At 37.1% G+C, this 17510-nt stretch overlaps 1 protein-coding gene across 1 annotated transcript; it reads left to right on the top strand.

Annotated features, from left to right (window-relative positions):
• Positions 1–788: 788 nt before the first annotated feature.
• On the top strand, positions 789–11430 carry LOC127943272 (histamine H3 receptor-like). Its single transcript, XM_052539605.1, has 3 exons — positions 789–1386; positions 2860–3026; positions 9567–11430. Exons 1-3 carry the CDS (start codon positions 1158–1160, stop codon positions 10443–10445), a joined length of 1275 nt encoding a protein of 424 aa, XP_052395565.1. The 5' UTR covers positions 789–1157; the 3' UTR covers positions 10446–11430.
• The last annotated feature ends 6080 nt before the right edge of the window (positions 11431–17510 follow it).

The following is a 17510-nucleotide window of genomic DNA, read 5'->3' on the forward strand; positions in this document are numbered from 1 at the left end:
AAAGTTGGTCTTTTGTGTCAGTAGGGAAATGACTCATGCAGGAAAAGAAGACCACATCTCTGACAGCGAGTGTAATTAAGATTTATTTATTTTTTTTACATTGAACAGAATTTGTGAGCGTGTTCAGGAAGAGGAGGCGTACTGTACATGGTGTGCAATTTGAAAGTGCAATTATGATGTTTATTCGTCATGCCTTTGACGTCATGCACGCAGCTGATTGAGGCATTAGCATTTTCTACAAAAAAATGTAGATGTCGGAATTTACTCTCTATTTAATTGAGGGGAATTGCAATCGCTGCTGTCCATGGTTCTGAATCCACTGAACAGTGCAAGAGCACAAATACACGTGTGGAAAACTTGAACAGGATTTCTGTTGGAATTACTGTCATCATTCAAAACCAGTCCTAAAGAATCTGAATGGGATTTACTTATAGGATTCTAGTATAAAACCCTAAAACTAGATCTTTTAGAACACAGGAGTGTTGAATAGAAAAATACTGAAGTATCATTGCCACTGTAAACATATTAAAATGAGTGTCTTTGTTAATAAACTGAATTTATGCTTTAAAAATGTCCCAGTGCAACCAAAAATGCAATACAGATTATCTGAAAACAATACATATTGTTTTTGCTTCATAGGTAAATGTATGTTGCTTCTTAATGCATGGGTTATTCATATATTTAAAATAACTGTTGTGTATGTTGTGTATTTGGACACATGGAGAGAGAAAAGGGTTTATTGCACTATACGCAAAAATCAGATCTTTCACAAAGGTTAAGTTGCAAAGTGGAGCGCGCGCATCTCGGTATCTAAGGACACCGCGGTATTTAGAGAGGCGCGAGTGCGCAACAGGTGACGTGCACGCCTGACGGGAACGCGCTATTCTGTTGGAAACTCTGCGCTCGGTCTCAGTGCGAGGACTGGACAGCTTCATGGAGTTCCCACCAGAAGGAGTCGTAACATGTCATGTGTTTCAGCTATATGCGCGCGCTCCGCAGGCGTTTGGAGACTCCAGTGGGAGGCTTGTTCTGCCGCGCGCTGAAGTTAACGCATTCCTAAAGGGATGTAAACTCTCCTGTCGCCATCGTCAGCGGGAAACGGTTCACATGATGACTTCAGACCTGTTGCTGGTTCTCCAAATGTCCTCGATCTGACAATGGTTACCTGCTTCAATTCTTCTAGCGCCAACCGCTCGACCGTCAGCTCGGATGGGGCTCCGTTCCCCGGGTACACGATGGTCGTTCTGGCGATCCTCATGATTACTCTGGTGGTCGTGGTGGTGGTCGGGAACGCGTTGGTTATTCTGGCCTTCGTCGTGGACAAGAGCCTCAGAAATCAATGCAATTACTTCTTCCTTAATTTGGCTATATCAGACTTCCTTGTTGGTATGTATGCGCGTGCATTTGATTAAACTCCGACTCAAAATGCTTCGTATGTTTTTGTGTTTTGCATTGAAATTGTGCATGGGAATATAAAATATTCAATCATTTAAAAATGATGTGTATGCGAATTGGGGAACCCGTTTGTTCTACAGGATCAAAGCATCCTGTAAATCCCATAATACTACTCTACATCTGATGAGATCTGAGGGAATACTGGCTCCAGATGAGAGTCAGTGCAAGGAAAAGTTTTGTAGATTAGGCTACACCTTACTTGATAATAGCTGATAAATAATAAGTAATGTGAAGTGTGTGCATACCTAATGCAATTTAATAATAATAATAATTCATTTTTGTATTGATTTTTCATAATATATACCCAAAATGTACAAAACGAACATTTATATTATCATTAAATGTTGATAATCTCAAAATGGTCAGCAATGTCCAATATATTGGTCTGGTTTTTGTGCATTGCTTTCTCTCCCAGTTTTACAACTCACTATTTATTTTATTCACTAAATTAATGCATTTAGCAGACGCTTTTATCCAAAGCAACTTACAGTGCATTCAGGCTATCAATTTGTCTTATTTGCTGTTATTAAATTGTATTTTGTGTATTATATCACCATTATATTGAGCAATAAAACCCTACAATGGTCGTCCAATAAAGCTAACTACGTCCAAATTTCCCAATGAACCATTTTTATAAATTCTAGTAACTGGAAGTGAATGGGGATCCATTGACAAAGACTCAAATTTACCAATGAGCCATACATTTATATTTAGACCATGATCTTGGCACACTTTCTTAGCAAAGCGAGGTTGAAAAATAATCTGCAGTACTGAGACGGAGACCTTGTTCTTTGCTGCTCAGTGGTAAATAAGCACAATAAATAATTGCCTTGGATTAAGAGTGCATTAAGAGAAGAGATCCTATCAAGATCGGCGCGTCTCTCGGTCTATTCACCAAACCCTCTCGTCCTCCTTGAGTGTTTATTTGTGTCTCACAGGCATTAGTGCTCAGACGACGTAGTGCTCATTGCTTTCACAGTGGAAGTTCTTTGAATAAAGAGATAGGAGGTGCCGCTCTACCTGAAATGTGCCTATGTAGTTTAGATAAAGAGCCCAACAAGAGCGCTGCTTTTTCTTCTCAAATGCCAACCAGCTCAAAAGCTCTAGATAATAGAGCCCACATATGAGAAATCTCAGCGTCCTTCAAGATTAGGCAGCGATGAGATTGCTGTTTTGTACGCCTTTGTGAAAAAGCTTTCTCTTGATGCCGGAAAAGAGCTCAGAAAGCATCCCAGCTCGATGGCTTTTTGATAATGGCTCAGGTTTATCGGTCACATTGTGGAGTGACTCCTTCGTGACATCATCCATTGACTTTGTGCTCTGAAGGGCGTCCATTGACACAAGCCTTATTGTACCAGACAAAGTCTGTATAATACTGTAAAATATGGTCGTGTCTCTTTCCAGGGGCTTTCTGCATCCCGGTCTATATGCCCTATATCTTGACGGGCAGGTGGATGTTGGGCCGTGGACTCTGCAAGCTGTGGCTTGTGATGGACTACTTATTGTGCACGGCTTCTGTCTTCAATATCGTCTTAATCAGCTACGACCGCTTCCTGTCCGTTACCCGAGCTGTAAGTATCAACATCCAATTATTCTACAAAAAGTAATAGTCTGTAAATGTTATTGCATGGTGTTTTCTTCAGTGGAGCGTAAAGGAAAAAGGTTACTGCACTGGCTACTGCTTTCCAGAAATTGAAAGTGAATGGGGATCTGCCGGGTTACTCCAGACTTTAGATTGGATTTAGCTATTTTTATCAGGAGTCTTCAGTCTTCTTTATGTTTTCTCAGAGCAGTGCATTCTGATCAAGTTTTGTCCCATTTTTTCTTGAGTTTTGTAAACATTTGAGATCAACCGATATATATCAATTAACCGATATTTTCACCGATATTTAAGCATTTTACCATAATCGGGTATCGGTTTTGTAATATAAGAATCACCGATAAATACCGGCATCTGCTGGGTGTTTTGAGAATTGTGCGCTGGATCGACATTGCAGCGTATTTGAGACGAGACAACAACGGTGTGCAGTACTTGATTTACTGTAGTTAGTAAACATTATTTAACATAACATAGCCAGTTATGCACAAATTAGATGCATTACATACAGTAAATAAATACATCTCTACGGAAATTTATTATTTATTATCACGCAAGCGATACAGTTTGATTATATAGTTCTGCATGGATAAACCACGCTGTCAGTAAGCATGTCATAATCTAAGGACAAAAACATTAATATTTTCTATATAACATTCCAGTGGAGAAATGCAATAAAATACGATGTTCTGTTTGTTATTTACATTTATTAATTTAGCATTTTATTCATTGTTATATTCCAATATTCCAGAGAATATTATCCAGCGAATTATTCTTGACTTCGTAGCTATTAAACAGCTTATAAACCTATAATGTCAGTTTAAAATGAAGTTGATATGACCCCTGTCCTTTATTAATTTTCTCCATTTGAAAACATTAGACATTCTACATTTATTTTGCTTATATTTAATATTAGCGTTGTTTCTGTTGATGCTTTTTTTAAATAAAATGTTTTTATTGTTGCAATATAAAGATTAAATTTGAAATGAAAGACAAATTTTCAACACTTAAAAAAAGATGACTGAAAAGAGGAAAAACCAAAGTGAAGTATGTTCTTACTTAACTCAGTCATTTATTTACTGCATAACACTAAATAAATATCGGTTCGACATATCGGTTATCAGGCACATAAACATGCAAATAATTGGTATCGTTATCGGTTATAAAAAAAATATCAATATCGATCGATCATTAGTAAATATCTTATTTGTTTCCAAGAAGAATTTGCAGTGCATCATCTGAGACACAAAGCCAAACTTGTAATTCCAGTATTTCGTTTTTTTTTTTTTTCATAATTGTTACAGTTGGGGTGTATGCTAACGTTGGAATAAAGAGCTTGAAGAGGATCTTGATCAAAATGAGGAGTTTACTGAATATCGAAGGAGAATGACAGACTATATGCAATACATTAACATAAATAGGTTAAGTTACAATAACAGCATTAATCACGGACGAAGAAGAAATAAACAGACAGGGTATTTAAGCACACAGGAGGTAATGAGGGAACTGGAGACAGGTGGGGATCAATCAATTAACAAAACAAGAAAAGGAAGATGACCAAATAAGGGAACAGAAATCCATGAATGTAACAATAATGCTGTAAATGTTTTATGTTCTTCAAATATTCCAATTGTTGTCTTGCATAAACACATGCAAAGTTTTGGCTTTGTGCCTCAGATGATGCGCTGCAAGTTTCCCTTTTTGTCTAAAACAAATGAGTTGTTCACAAAACCCACAAGTCGCTGAAGACAGTGCTATTGCAATCAGATGAATAATAAGCGAATGACTTGCTGCCCCGTTGATGGATCTTAGATAAGAGCGGCCCACCAGACAGATGAAGCCCACATCCTCTGTGGATCCAGCGTTTAACTGCTCTGTGGTCATGAATTTTTCAGTGCAATTTACTGCAAATATCCGCTGTGTTAGTCATGGACAGCATCATTATTTTACATTCATACTTAAGACAACAAGCTATTAAAAACCCAAACTTGGGCTTTGCTCCAAAACCAATTGAGCTGTCCTCGCTGTTCACATCCCAACTGAAATGAACCTCATAAATTCCCAATTTAGAAATGTTTTACAGTATATATACTCTTCAATACACTTATATACACTTCTATCTCTCTCATATATAGCATTGGGAAGCAGGCGGACCAAAGTGTACATTTATCTTTCCAAGTTTAATGCTTTCACTCTAATCAAGATTAATTCATTTAAATATCTCGTTTTTGAGCCAGATAAATACTGCTCTGATTACATTTTATCATCCGAAAGATATATACCGCACAAATACCGTACACTTGAATTGCTTTTATCTTTTTATTTCTGGATTTAAACTGGTTTTAAAGCAGTGGCTGCCCATTGATTAAAAACGTTAAATCATAATTAGCTTGTATAGTTTTTAAGTAGCTGGCTCTGAAGTGGATGCACACCAGCTCTTCTGGTGAAATCATAAAAGGAAGGAAGGGGAAGAAAGTTCAATATGTTTTCCATTCAGTGTGAGCATTTATTTAACAGCGAAACGATGCTGAATTTGGGTTCTCGAGGTCCTTAAACAACCGCTCCTCACATTCACAGAAACTGTTGAGCAAAAGAAGCTCAGAAAACATGGGAACGATGCCCTACTGTGAAAGACGAATGCAAAATGCCTTGTTTCAAGCGGCTTTTGATGTTCCAGAGCACCGTTTGAGCAAATTATGAAACGCAAATATTGATTTCCTGCTGAGAATGTAGTATCAAGAAACATTATGTGCTCCAATATCAAATTTACGAGAAACTGCAGAAACTTCAAAAGTAATTTAGCTGCTTGTGATTGAATATCTGAAGCGTTACTCTTCATAGATTATGCAATGACATCTCAGCAGTTTACTACGTGGCTTCATGCATAATGCATTAGAATTTGCATATTTCACGAATACATTTCTTATCCAGCTCTTCTGAAGTACTTTATTGTTTAATGTCTTTACTTCCTGTCAATGCACTTTATCTGTGATTGCTTTTGAAAGAGTGACGATTCGTCATCTGTCATAATGCTTTTCAAATGATATTTCAAAAGGACTTAAACAGTAGATTATGTGTTAGTATCAGTGGCATTATAGTGACTTCATTTGGCTTCAATTATTCTCCCTGGTGGTGAATTATTTATCTCCGACTGCGTGGGGATTTTCAGAACAACAATCCCCAATCCTAATTTAGTTGTCTACACCTCTAGGTCAAACAGATATAATATATGTAATCTCAAAATACCATTATAGGTAGAATATTTTTGTGCATATTTGTTGGTGAATCTGTCTTTTTCACTACAAAACAAATCATTATTGCTAATAATTATATGGTTACTTGTAAAATATAATATCAAATATTTTCATGACAATTGAACATTAATCCAAAAACTCTCTTTACTCTAATGTGAAAAATATATATATTTATTTATTATTAATATTGAAAGTATTTATACATTATGGTAGTGCGTTCTGTATTACAATAAAAGTATTACAATAATCCACAATTAAACGATGATAACAAGAGGGAATTGTGTTTAAACGACATCTAAATTATCATTTGAATCTAAAGTAGGCAAAAATATATTTCCTCAAAGATTTTATTTATAATGAATTATAAATGTATTTTTAATGCATTTTTTAATCATGCATTGTGATATATTGTATAACCTCATGAATAACTGTAAACACATTATAATACATTAAATGTCACATATATAATACATTAAATGAATTTTAGATGTAACAAGGGATTTGGATTTATTATTATGCATTTCAGCTTTGATTACACTTATTTTGAAAAAAAAAGTAATAATAATAATGCATTTTAATGCACATTATACATATCTCTATAATGAATTATACATAAAGGCTCCAATTAAAGTGTTGTCATAATTTCTTATATTCTGTTGATTTGGGGTTGAAATATAATCTGGACAAACGTGTGTGTTTTTTCCAAAGCTTTGCTCTGTTTAAATGCTAGTCCTTGTTGAGTGAGTGGCACATGAACTGATATGGGCATCATGTCAACAAAACATATTAACTAGCTCCAGTTCCCCAGAATCCAGTTGAAGGGTGTTAGAAGGTGTGAAACTCTGTCATGTTTGTCTTTAGGTTCCTCGCTCCCTAAAGACTGTTACTTGCTGTATTATCAGGACTGAAATGGCATTAGTTCATAACAAGGAATCACCCTTGAGGGCCCTTGTCTTTTATGAATAGATGATTGCTTTCTCTGGTTGTCGTTTCTAAATGACTGAAATGAAAAGTGTTTAGAGAGCGAGGTGCGATGGTGAAAACCGTCACACTGTCCGTCAGCGAAGACAGTTGTGATTGTCAATTATACACTGCTATATTTCAGAAGATTTACAGTTAACTTCAAAGGCCTCTAAATTATCAACATGATCGGAACTTTGATTGAAAAAAAAAACTCTTGATAGTTAACACTTTTTGCAAGTAAAAGGTAATTTAGTATAATTGTGCAAACTTCTCTTGCTGTGAAATCTTCAATGATTTTTATAAAGTAAATGTCAAAATAACGTTGATATTGTTAGTGATGTAATTTAAGATGGACTGAAGCAGCTTCACTTTGATTATCCAGACATCATTTTTTAGACAAATCAAATATGATCATCAGGCTTTTAAACAATGTTTATTTGTCTATCTCTCAACCATCAGTCTTGAATTGCATTATAGGTGTTGATCATAATTGTATATATATATAATTTTGCTTGTGTTATTGCCAACTGCATAAATTTTGCCACAGGTGTGTATTTTTATGGGAATTTTACTATTTTAATTGCTTTAATACCTATTTAAACTTTTTATCGCAATGTCATTTAACTTTAAAATGATGCATTTTTGTCAGTAGGCTTTCATTCAGTTGGCAAGGTTTTAAAAATTATTTTTTTTACCAGATGGTGGCATTTTTATTTTCAGGTTTGGCCTATAAAGCAAATACTCGCTTAATTCCTGTTTTCTGCTTCTGCATATTATATTAAATAATGCAGCTATAATTGTGTGGGTGTGTAGTTTGTATTTGGGTCTTAAAAAAAATTGTGTGTTTGTGTTCTCATACAATTTGAAAGAGAAAAACTCAGCATCAGCAGAGTTTTGCTGGGATCTAAAGGGATAATTTGGTACAGCGCCCAAACAAAATCTTACTGAAAGATAATTTTTTTTCGAGAGATCAACTTCAAATTCGGAACATAACTTGTTTAGATTTTTGGCTTTGATTTTCTAGCAGGTATAGAGTTCAACATGTTTCATAAATATATATTTTATATAAAACATTGTTTATAAATAATTTTCATAAACCTAAACCAACTTTTTTTTTTCTTTTTTTCTTTACTTCAGCAATAATCTGGCATGGGTATTCTTTAACCTGTTAAATGCCACCCCGTCCCGTATACGGGACACCTACGTTGACTATACTATATTACAATCAAATCTAATCTAATCTTGACAAACTATATATCAGAAATCTACATTACAAAAGGAGCTTTGACCTTTGTTTAAAAAAAAGACTTCCTCGTTGCCTTTTTCTCTATCACTTTTTAGAAATCATCAGAAGTTATATATCACTTGAAAACATAAAATCTAAAAATTCATCCTTCAAAACCCATTTTAAAATCAGACATTGCATTACCATGTAAATGGCACATCAAAATCATGTTACAAAATGTTTTCAGTCATGAATTATAAAAATGTAGGTTTGTATCATGCACATTCAAGTCTATGTTCAAAACGTGAGTGACAGTTTTCAGGTTAAAATGAGACCAAACTTAACTCATTTTAGTCCACTATGGACCTATGCGTAACTTTTTTTTTTTTAAATTGACGCACCAGTATTAAATATCATCCTTCTAAGATATATTATGACAAATTATATTTACATAATTTTATGTAAATATCGTCTATAAAGATAACTGATTTATATTACAAGCTCTCAGCATCTGCACCAAATTGCATAGTTTTGGCCTCTAAATAAAATTGAAAACCTTGTTTTCTGTGAACTGTTTGATTTCAAAAATTTGGCTTATAAATCTGAGACTTCTTGTGTAAATCCTCCTATTTCCCCTTCTCTTTTTATGAAGGCCGTAGACAGAAAGGCAGATTGCTAGGTTTTGAAACAGAGCCACAGGAAGTTGTTTGCAATTTGATCAGGGCAGGAAAAACGGTATTCATGGTGTAAAGTGATTTAGTCACTTGATCTTTTATTAATGTAAATTCAAATTTTCATGTCATCAGATTATTCAGACACACTGATTAATTTATAATAGCCAATCAAATTAGTACAAACCACTAACCCACAGTAAAACCTGGCAGAAATGAGTTCCCTTTCCTCGCTGTGTTCAGAGTCCTAAGCTGTGAATTGAATAAATCATGAAGAAGAAGAAGAGACAGTCACACTGTGCATGGATTTATTGAGTGTGATGGCTGCCATGGATCACTCCCATGCCAGTTTATGTTTCTCTCTCTCTCGTTTGACTTTAATCTTTCGTCTTGTTCCATAGATGAGGTACCGGGCCCAGCAGGGCGTCACTCGTCTGGCAGTGGTCAAGATGTTGGCGGTGTGGGTTCTGGCATTCCTCCTCTACGGACCGGCCATCATCTTCTGGGAACTGATGGTTGGAGAAAGCATCGTTCCAGAGGACGAATGTTTCGCCGAGTTCTACTGCACCTGGTACTTCCTGCTCTCCGCGTCGACCTTCGAGTTCTTCTCTCCGTTCATCTCCGTGGCCTTCTTCAACTTCAGCATCTATCTCAACATCCAGCGGCGGAACCGGAGTCGACTGGCGCATGTGGAAACCGAGAAGGAGGACGGCTGGAGGGTCATAGATGGACACAAATCATCCGTCTTCTTCGTCAAAACGCGCAAGGTGTCCTCTAGCGGAGCACCGGCCGTTTCGGACGTGATCGAAGACGACGAAGAGGTTTCGCCGTCGTCCAGCGGCGATCCCAGCAGCACCCAATCCGTATCTTTAACAATGAAGCCCACCGTTAAAAAGCGAGGATTGTTCAGCGGTTGGGTAAGGACACGTATTATACGAGCGCAGGAGGCATCGAATCAATGCGCCCCTTGCAGAAGCGGAGCACATGCGCGTCTCTCGAGGGATAAGAAGATTGCCAAGTCCCTGGCCGTCATAGTGTGTGTTTTTGGGGTGTGTTGGGCGCCGTACACTCTCCTTATGATCATACGGGCGGCCTGCAGCGGTAGCTGTGTGGAACATCATTGGTACGAAGTCACTTTTTGGCTCCTTTGGCTCAACTCGGCAATCAACCCTTTCCTCTACCCGCTTTGCCATAGCAGCTTTCGCCGGGCCTTCGCCAAGATTTTGTGCCCTAAGCGTCAGTCTGTTCGACCACACGAGGAAAGCCCTTCCTGCCAGTGACAATCTGATGGCAACAGAAGGGATTTAACACTTTCACACTGAATACTGAAGGAGGAAATAAAAGCACCAAGGCAAGAAAGCGAAACATTTCCACCATAATAGAAATCCGTGCCATTTCTTGATGGGAGAAGCATGTTTTGTTCTTCGTTGATGAAACTTCCTGACTTGAAGAACTGCATAAACCGTGGATATAAACAGTGCTGTTGTTATTTGTATATTTTGTCTTGCAGTAACATAAGACCGGAGTTGTTTCACTCTTTTAGCTAAAGTAAGTCGCATGTTTTGGGACATCTGTGGTATAAAAAAAGTGATGCAGCTTGTGTTCAGAACATATTCAGTTGACAGTTTCGCCCATATTAACTTTATTTACTGGTTATTGTATATTCCATTGACTCGCATGGTTTCAACTCAAATATGTTCTACTATTAAAATCTTCACAGAGAGACTCTGGAAATCTACATCACCTGCTATGGACAAAGCAGAAACCAATAATGTTTTTGAATGGGTTTTTTTGTGAAATGTCTATTAAGTTATTGATATATCAGTTAACAATAATCTGATGAATACAATTTAAATTTACAATTCACTTGAAAGTTTCATTTTATCGTTTGAAGATATTTGCAGATTGTCCGTAGTATTTTTCTCGAGTCTTTAATTCTCATTTCTATAAGCTGAAAATCTTGATTAATGTAAATCAATTCTTATATGAAATAATTGGAATGTAGCAACTGTGTCATTTGGACAATTTTATATCATTTATAACGATTTTAATTAAAAATTAGCTCTCTGGACTTTCTGCAACGTCTTCTTTTTGTGTTGCATGGATGAAATAGTGTCACACAGCTTTGAAAGGACATAAGAGTGCGCAACTAATGAAACTATTTTAATTTTGCGAACATATTATCTCTTATTATTTGTGTTTTATTTTAGTTTTTCTTGACTAGATTCATGGTTTCAGTGTCATCGTCAACACAGATGAAATCATTAAAATGGCTGTACAACTTAAAGTGTTTTAAAACTAGTTTACAATCATTTCAGTGTTTTTCCAATGGGTTTAATATTGTAAATCCTGAAACACAACAATACACTTTCTAGTTTTGCGCATGCCAAGTTTTCATCTTAGACCATTCAGTCTGTGCATTCGATTTCAAAGTCAAGTTACTTCAGAAATCATGTTCTTTAACTGAGGCCAATTTCATATGTGCCTCCCGAGTCGTTTGAGATTAATTTGACTGAATTTGTTTATATCACAGAGGGAAACATGGATAACTTCCAATAGACTCTAGAAAAACTTCAACAAGGTCCAAAGGCAAGGGCAATAGGATGATCTTTCATTTGATTTTCAACCATATTAGTCAATACTTATAGTCTAAATTAAAAAGCTCCCAAACATCTAGCAATCACAGGTATTATTCTGCATGTACCTCTAAAAATCAGGTCTTATCCCTGGAGCAGTCGCTATGCTTCTGTGGTTCTGGTTGGCTTTTTGCTTCAGTGAATTAATAAATGGCTTTTTTTTTTTCAGATGGCTTTGAGAGCACTCCATTTATCTGTGCTGTATGGAGCTCAAGTTAATTAAACCCCAATGACAAGCATCCTCATCAGATCCTTGAATCTGAAAATCTAGAATCATGAAGATGGTTGTTTACATGATCAATGGTTGGAGCATTGAAAGAGCAGCGTTTGAAGTGACTTCTTGACGGCTCAAGAAAAGATTTGGTTTAATGTCTCTTTCTTGCGTGTTCCTTTTGTAGTTGTGCACCAAATAGAAAAGCAGAAAATTGTCATGACAGTTGGGGAGCGGGAATGTTGGGTTTTAGATTATCAGGCATTGTGAATATGCAAACAATTCGACAAAAACTATCAAAGGGAACAACTCATACCACTATGGAATCAGATCAGCACGAACCGTCCCTCAGAGCATCCCATTGCCTACGGATGATAACCTCCCACATGAATGTGTGGATGTGAGGCTGTCCTGAATTTACACCAATAGAATAAACTGCACAAAAATACATTTGTGGCCAAACTGCTTTGAAGATGTTCCACCGAACTGTGGAAGTCTGACTGACTCAAGCTGTTAGCAAGAACCAAGTTAAAGGATTTAACCTTACAATGCAATGTTGGGTTTAATTAGGTGCTTATATCATCATTTTCTGTATAGTTAGCGTAATTCAACCTACTGAAGAAAAGCTTAGACCACCATTGGGTTCAGGCTGGTTTATGATAGTTTGATAGATAGATCAACTGTGTTGATCACCTGTAAAACATATCTGCCAGTATGGTCTTTCTAATAAAATCAAATGACCATTGGTAGTTTTATTGGCTATGCTAGTACTGGCTAATCCCATTAAAACAGTCACCGGACAGAAGTAGATGAGTTCAAATCAACCCGTCTCTGGATTGGTGGTTGGGTGTACTTGATCATGCATTGGATTTTATCAAGGTTAATACGTTTTTGACCATGATTTGCTGTCTCTACTGTGGTAAAATGTAACTTTTTATTATTTAAATCTCCTGCAAACTATAGCTGGTAAAACTTGCCAAACAGCACGTTTTTTGATGTCTTATGTAGTCTTGCTGGGTAATCTAGTTAAGTATTGTGGTACTTTTTTTTTTGGCAGAAGTACATTAAAAAAAGATCCCATCTGGTAGCTGTTACAATGTGATAAAATATGCATATTTGAGGTAGTTTTTTTTGCGTAGAGGAAAAACATGTGCACACAGTAACAACACAGAAGTAGATTTAATTGTGTTTAGGGGGTACATAGAAGAAAACAGGTTGGGAAACGCTAGGCTAGATGCCCTTCCTCAGATTACTAATATTTAAATTCTTGGCTTCTCCAATCCCGAATATTATAACACCCAATTACCAAAAGCACCAGCGGCTCCAGGATTATGACTCAGATTTTGTGAGACCTTTGCAGTGAATATCACAGGCGTTCACCCCATTGTTCACCTTCCGGCACAGCAGGCATTAAGGTTAACAGACAGCGGCACGGTAAAGTCAAAAGCATGATAAGGCAGTAAAGGACACAGTTTGCGCCAATTTAAAATCATACAAGCACAACAAACTCGACGGGGGGAAGCTGTCCTGCATAGCAGCCGGCTGTGCTTAATGTGTCATCGTGTTCATATCATTACATTATGCATTGTATTCTGCCAAGATTAATATGTTTTTGACCACGATTGTTTTATTTTGCACTGAAGCCCCTGAGCAGACATGAGTATTAATTTGTCGTGCAGCGTTTGCTGTGCTTTCTGTGGTAAAATGCACGTTTGATTAGATTCATAGTGGGCAACTGGTTCTTGCAAGTCTACATTTTTCCATTTCATCCTGTGAAAAACCCATTTAATGAGTGTTGTTGTTGTCAATGTATAGCCATATCCCCCATCGAGATAATTTTTTTTTTTTTTTTTAAGTTAAGCTCCAAAAACGGACCATAAAAGGCAACCCTTACACTATATTCTCAGTCTTTTGAAGCCATAATACAGCTTTATGGCAGTGCACTGATATTGTATTTTGAATGTATATGGAATGACATAAAGGTAAGTAAATGTCAGAATTCTTGTTTTTCCCATTGGACTGTCACTATTATTTTTAATGCTTTGGATAAAGACATCTACTAAATGAGTGCTGGTTTACGATTATTTATACTTTTATTCATGCTTATGAATGATGGTAACTTATCCAGACCTCTTTACAAACGCACCAGATCGTCTACAAATCAAGCCGCCCTCCCACACACACTCTGCTGCAACAAATAAGAAAGAAAGATTAGCTTTAGACAGATGGACAGTTCATTTGTTCCAGGACTCTTTTGTTCTCTATTACCTGAAGGTTCATCTTGTTGAAAGGTAGGAATATTTTAGCTGTTCTCAATCCCTTGAGGTGAAGTACCACCTTTGATCGGATCAGAACATCCAAGTTCCCTTTCATTTTTCAGCATTGACATTTATTTTTTATTTTTTAGTGTAAGCTTAAAGCTGATGCAACTTTTAGTGTCAAAATACTCTCCTGTAATCTTAATATGCAGAGACGGCTATAAGTAAGGCTTTTGTAGGTGGATTTCCTCTGAAGTGTGGCTCTATCAAACCAATGCTGTTTTGCATCAGTGTGCTTTTCCAACCAATGATAAACGGGGAGACACCTGTCTGAAAACAGTCATTATTTTCAGGTTTATTTTCATATTGATGTCCTCTGGGTCTGTACATAATTAGACTTTTAAAAGACCTAAACAAGTGAAAAATTAAGACTACACTATAAACTCTTTTGTATATATGGAATGGAAAACAAATATGCTATTCGAACATATTTTATAAAAAATAGCTTGAAATACTTGTGAACTTTTTTTAGGATGTTGCTGCAATGTACTAGCAAAATGTGTAAAGCTAAAATCACAGTTCATTTACTTCATCATTAAGAGTTGAAGCCTGTCTGACATTAACTCTATAACTTTCACTGTCATACAGATTCTGTCTACAGAGTATTTCTCTCTTGTGACTTGACTCTTGCCTACAAGGTGAAGACTTCTTGTCTTAACAGGGGACGAGGTTGGGTTTAATGTGCACTAGAGTGGAACGTGGTTAAGTGCCATGCCAGACAATACAAGGAAGTGAAGGAAATATGGATCTGGGTTACGGGGATTCATTAAAGAGCTGTTGATGTTGTGATAGCAGGTGAAAAAGCTTAGCGTACTGTAAACTTTTTTTCCACAGGAGGACTGTCCACAGTGACAATGGCACGATTCGCCCCATGCTCTGGAGCCCAGTTATTTTTAGCACCGTGCCGCTCCAGTGAATTTTAAAATGGCTTTGGCAGGTCACTGTGCAAATGATTGAATAACCAATGCATTTTGATTCACGGTCCTAAATGAATTCCCAGTCCTCTTCCCTGAGATGATCGGATACCAATTTTAAGTTCATATTTAGATTTAGAAGAAACTGGTTTTAAGAGATAGACTGCATTTTGGTCCCAAGGGTCCAATTTCTGGCAATCTATGAGAGGAATTTGGATATTTAAAGGCCAGCTGCGAAAACAATTATTAGATAACCTTTATTGAGGAAAGACATAATTAACAGTAACTTGTCTATCGCACTGAAGGTAAGAGAGCACCAGATGAAATGGGAGAGGGCGAGTAATGAATGGCGTTGTGTATCGCTGTGTTGTTTGGTGAAAGACGCCCCATTCTCACTCGCAGTGGGGTGCTGTCATTGGTGGGAGGGCGTTCAAACTGGACATTTGTAGTAATGTGACAGCGACACAACACAATAGCATTCGGCTGGACTTTCAGTGCACTTTGTGAGAAAACACTGGCGGTCAACAAATAGACTGAGATGTTCTTTAGCTTCAGGTGGCATTAACACGTGATTGGACATTGCACAGTGCCAATGTGGATTAGTTTGACTTACATTCCTAAAAATAAAGGTTCTTTATTGGCAAGAATTTAAAACATCCATGGAACAGACCTGTTCTTTTTAGTGAAAAAGCTTATTTTGATTTTTAAAATGTTCCATAGGGAACCAAAAACGGTTCTTCTATTGAATCGCTGTGAAACGCTCTTTTAAAGCCTGAGTGTAGGATGCTACAATGGAAGTACAATAGTGTTTGGGCACGGTATTTATTTTATGTCAAAAATCATTAGAATATTAAGTTAAGATAATGTTCCATTAAGATATTTAGTAAATTTCCTACCGCAAATATACCAAAAATGTATTATCATTAGCAATATGCATTACTAAGAACTTAATTTGGACCAATTTAAATGTGATTTTCTTATTTATTTATTTTTCACCCTCAGATTCCCAAATATTGTCCTATCCTAACAGCTTATTTATTCAGCGTTCAGATGATGTATAAAACCTTATGACTCTTTTGTGGTCCAAGGTCAAATATCTGTTGGTACAATACGCATCACATGATTAACCAGCTGTTTTCTTTGACAAAAATGCAGAATCGATTTGGACTAAAAGCCAAAATGGAGAAAAATGTGTTTTCAAACAAAAACATATCAGCGTGAGATCTTTAGGAGCACTTGATGATTACAGACAGATGTGTTAGAGCAGGACTGGAACTGAACTCTAGGTTTGGTTCTTTTGGGAACCCAAAATGGTTTTTCAATGGCCAGGGTCACCAATCCTGCTCCTGGACAGCTAGGGTCAATGGATCTATGGCATCACTGCGAAAACCTCTCGTGGTCTTTATTTTTAAGAGTATAGTCTATTCTGGGCATCCAAGTATGAATGTTATGTTGATTTGTTTGCTTTTGAGCCAGAGTCGCTTGGTACGTGTCCAACGCGGAGCACTTACCACACTCTGGCTCACCAGCACACAGTGTGGGTGTTGAAATCGTGGGTGTGTGGGAGCCTCGGCCAGCGGATGTGTGATTGGGGGTGAGTGGGAGGAAGAAAGAGAGAGAATGAAAGACATGGAGCGAGAACGAGCGACCTTTCCTCACTGCAGGGATAATGGAAAGGTCTAGACGGCCGGGTCCCCACTGCAGCACACTAATGACTGCGAGACAGTGGGAAGAGCAGATATTGAGGAGTGTGTGGGCGGTCTGGTACAAACACACCACGCTCTGCACTGAAAGCCCTTTTCTTTAATGGAACACTAAAGATGAGCTTGTTGATCTCTTTTCTAGCGCTGGCTGTGTGAAGAGCGTAATATTACGGGTTTTCAGAGGCGTTGCTGAATACAGCACCTAACACAGAGGTCACCGAGTGAAAACAAAACAAAACAAAACAAAATCAGCCAGAGATATTACATCTGTCATCAATTGAGAAATCAAACGTTGAAGGACATATATTTTTAAGAGTGTGGTGCACTCTAGTGGGTACACGGTGATGCACAACATACTGGCGACTGATACAAGACAGAATATGGTAATAATAACAGAGCGATTGCCTTATTTTAACTACTTTTTTGGCGTATCTGTGCATTTCAAACATGATATTGTCTTGAATTATTCATAACAGCAACATACAGATTCTTGCATGGCTATACAATTCATGCATTAATAACTCAAATTGATTGTGCCACGTACAATAAACTATTTCCATCTC

This window comes from Carassius gibelio, chromosome A22 (assembly GCF_023724105.1).
Source record: "Carassius gibelio isolate Cgi1373 ecotype wild population from Czech Republic chromosome A22, carGib1.2-hapl.c, whole genome shotgun sequence".
NCBI classification, from domain to species: Eukaryota; Metazoa; Chordata; class Actinopteri; order Cypriniformes; family Cyprinidae; genus Carassius; species Carassius gibelio.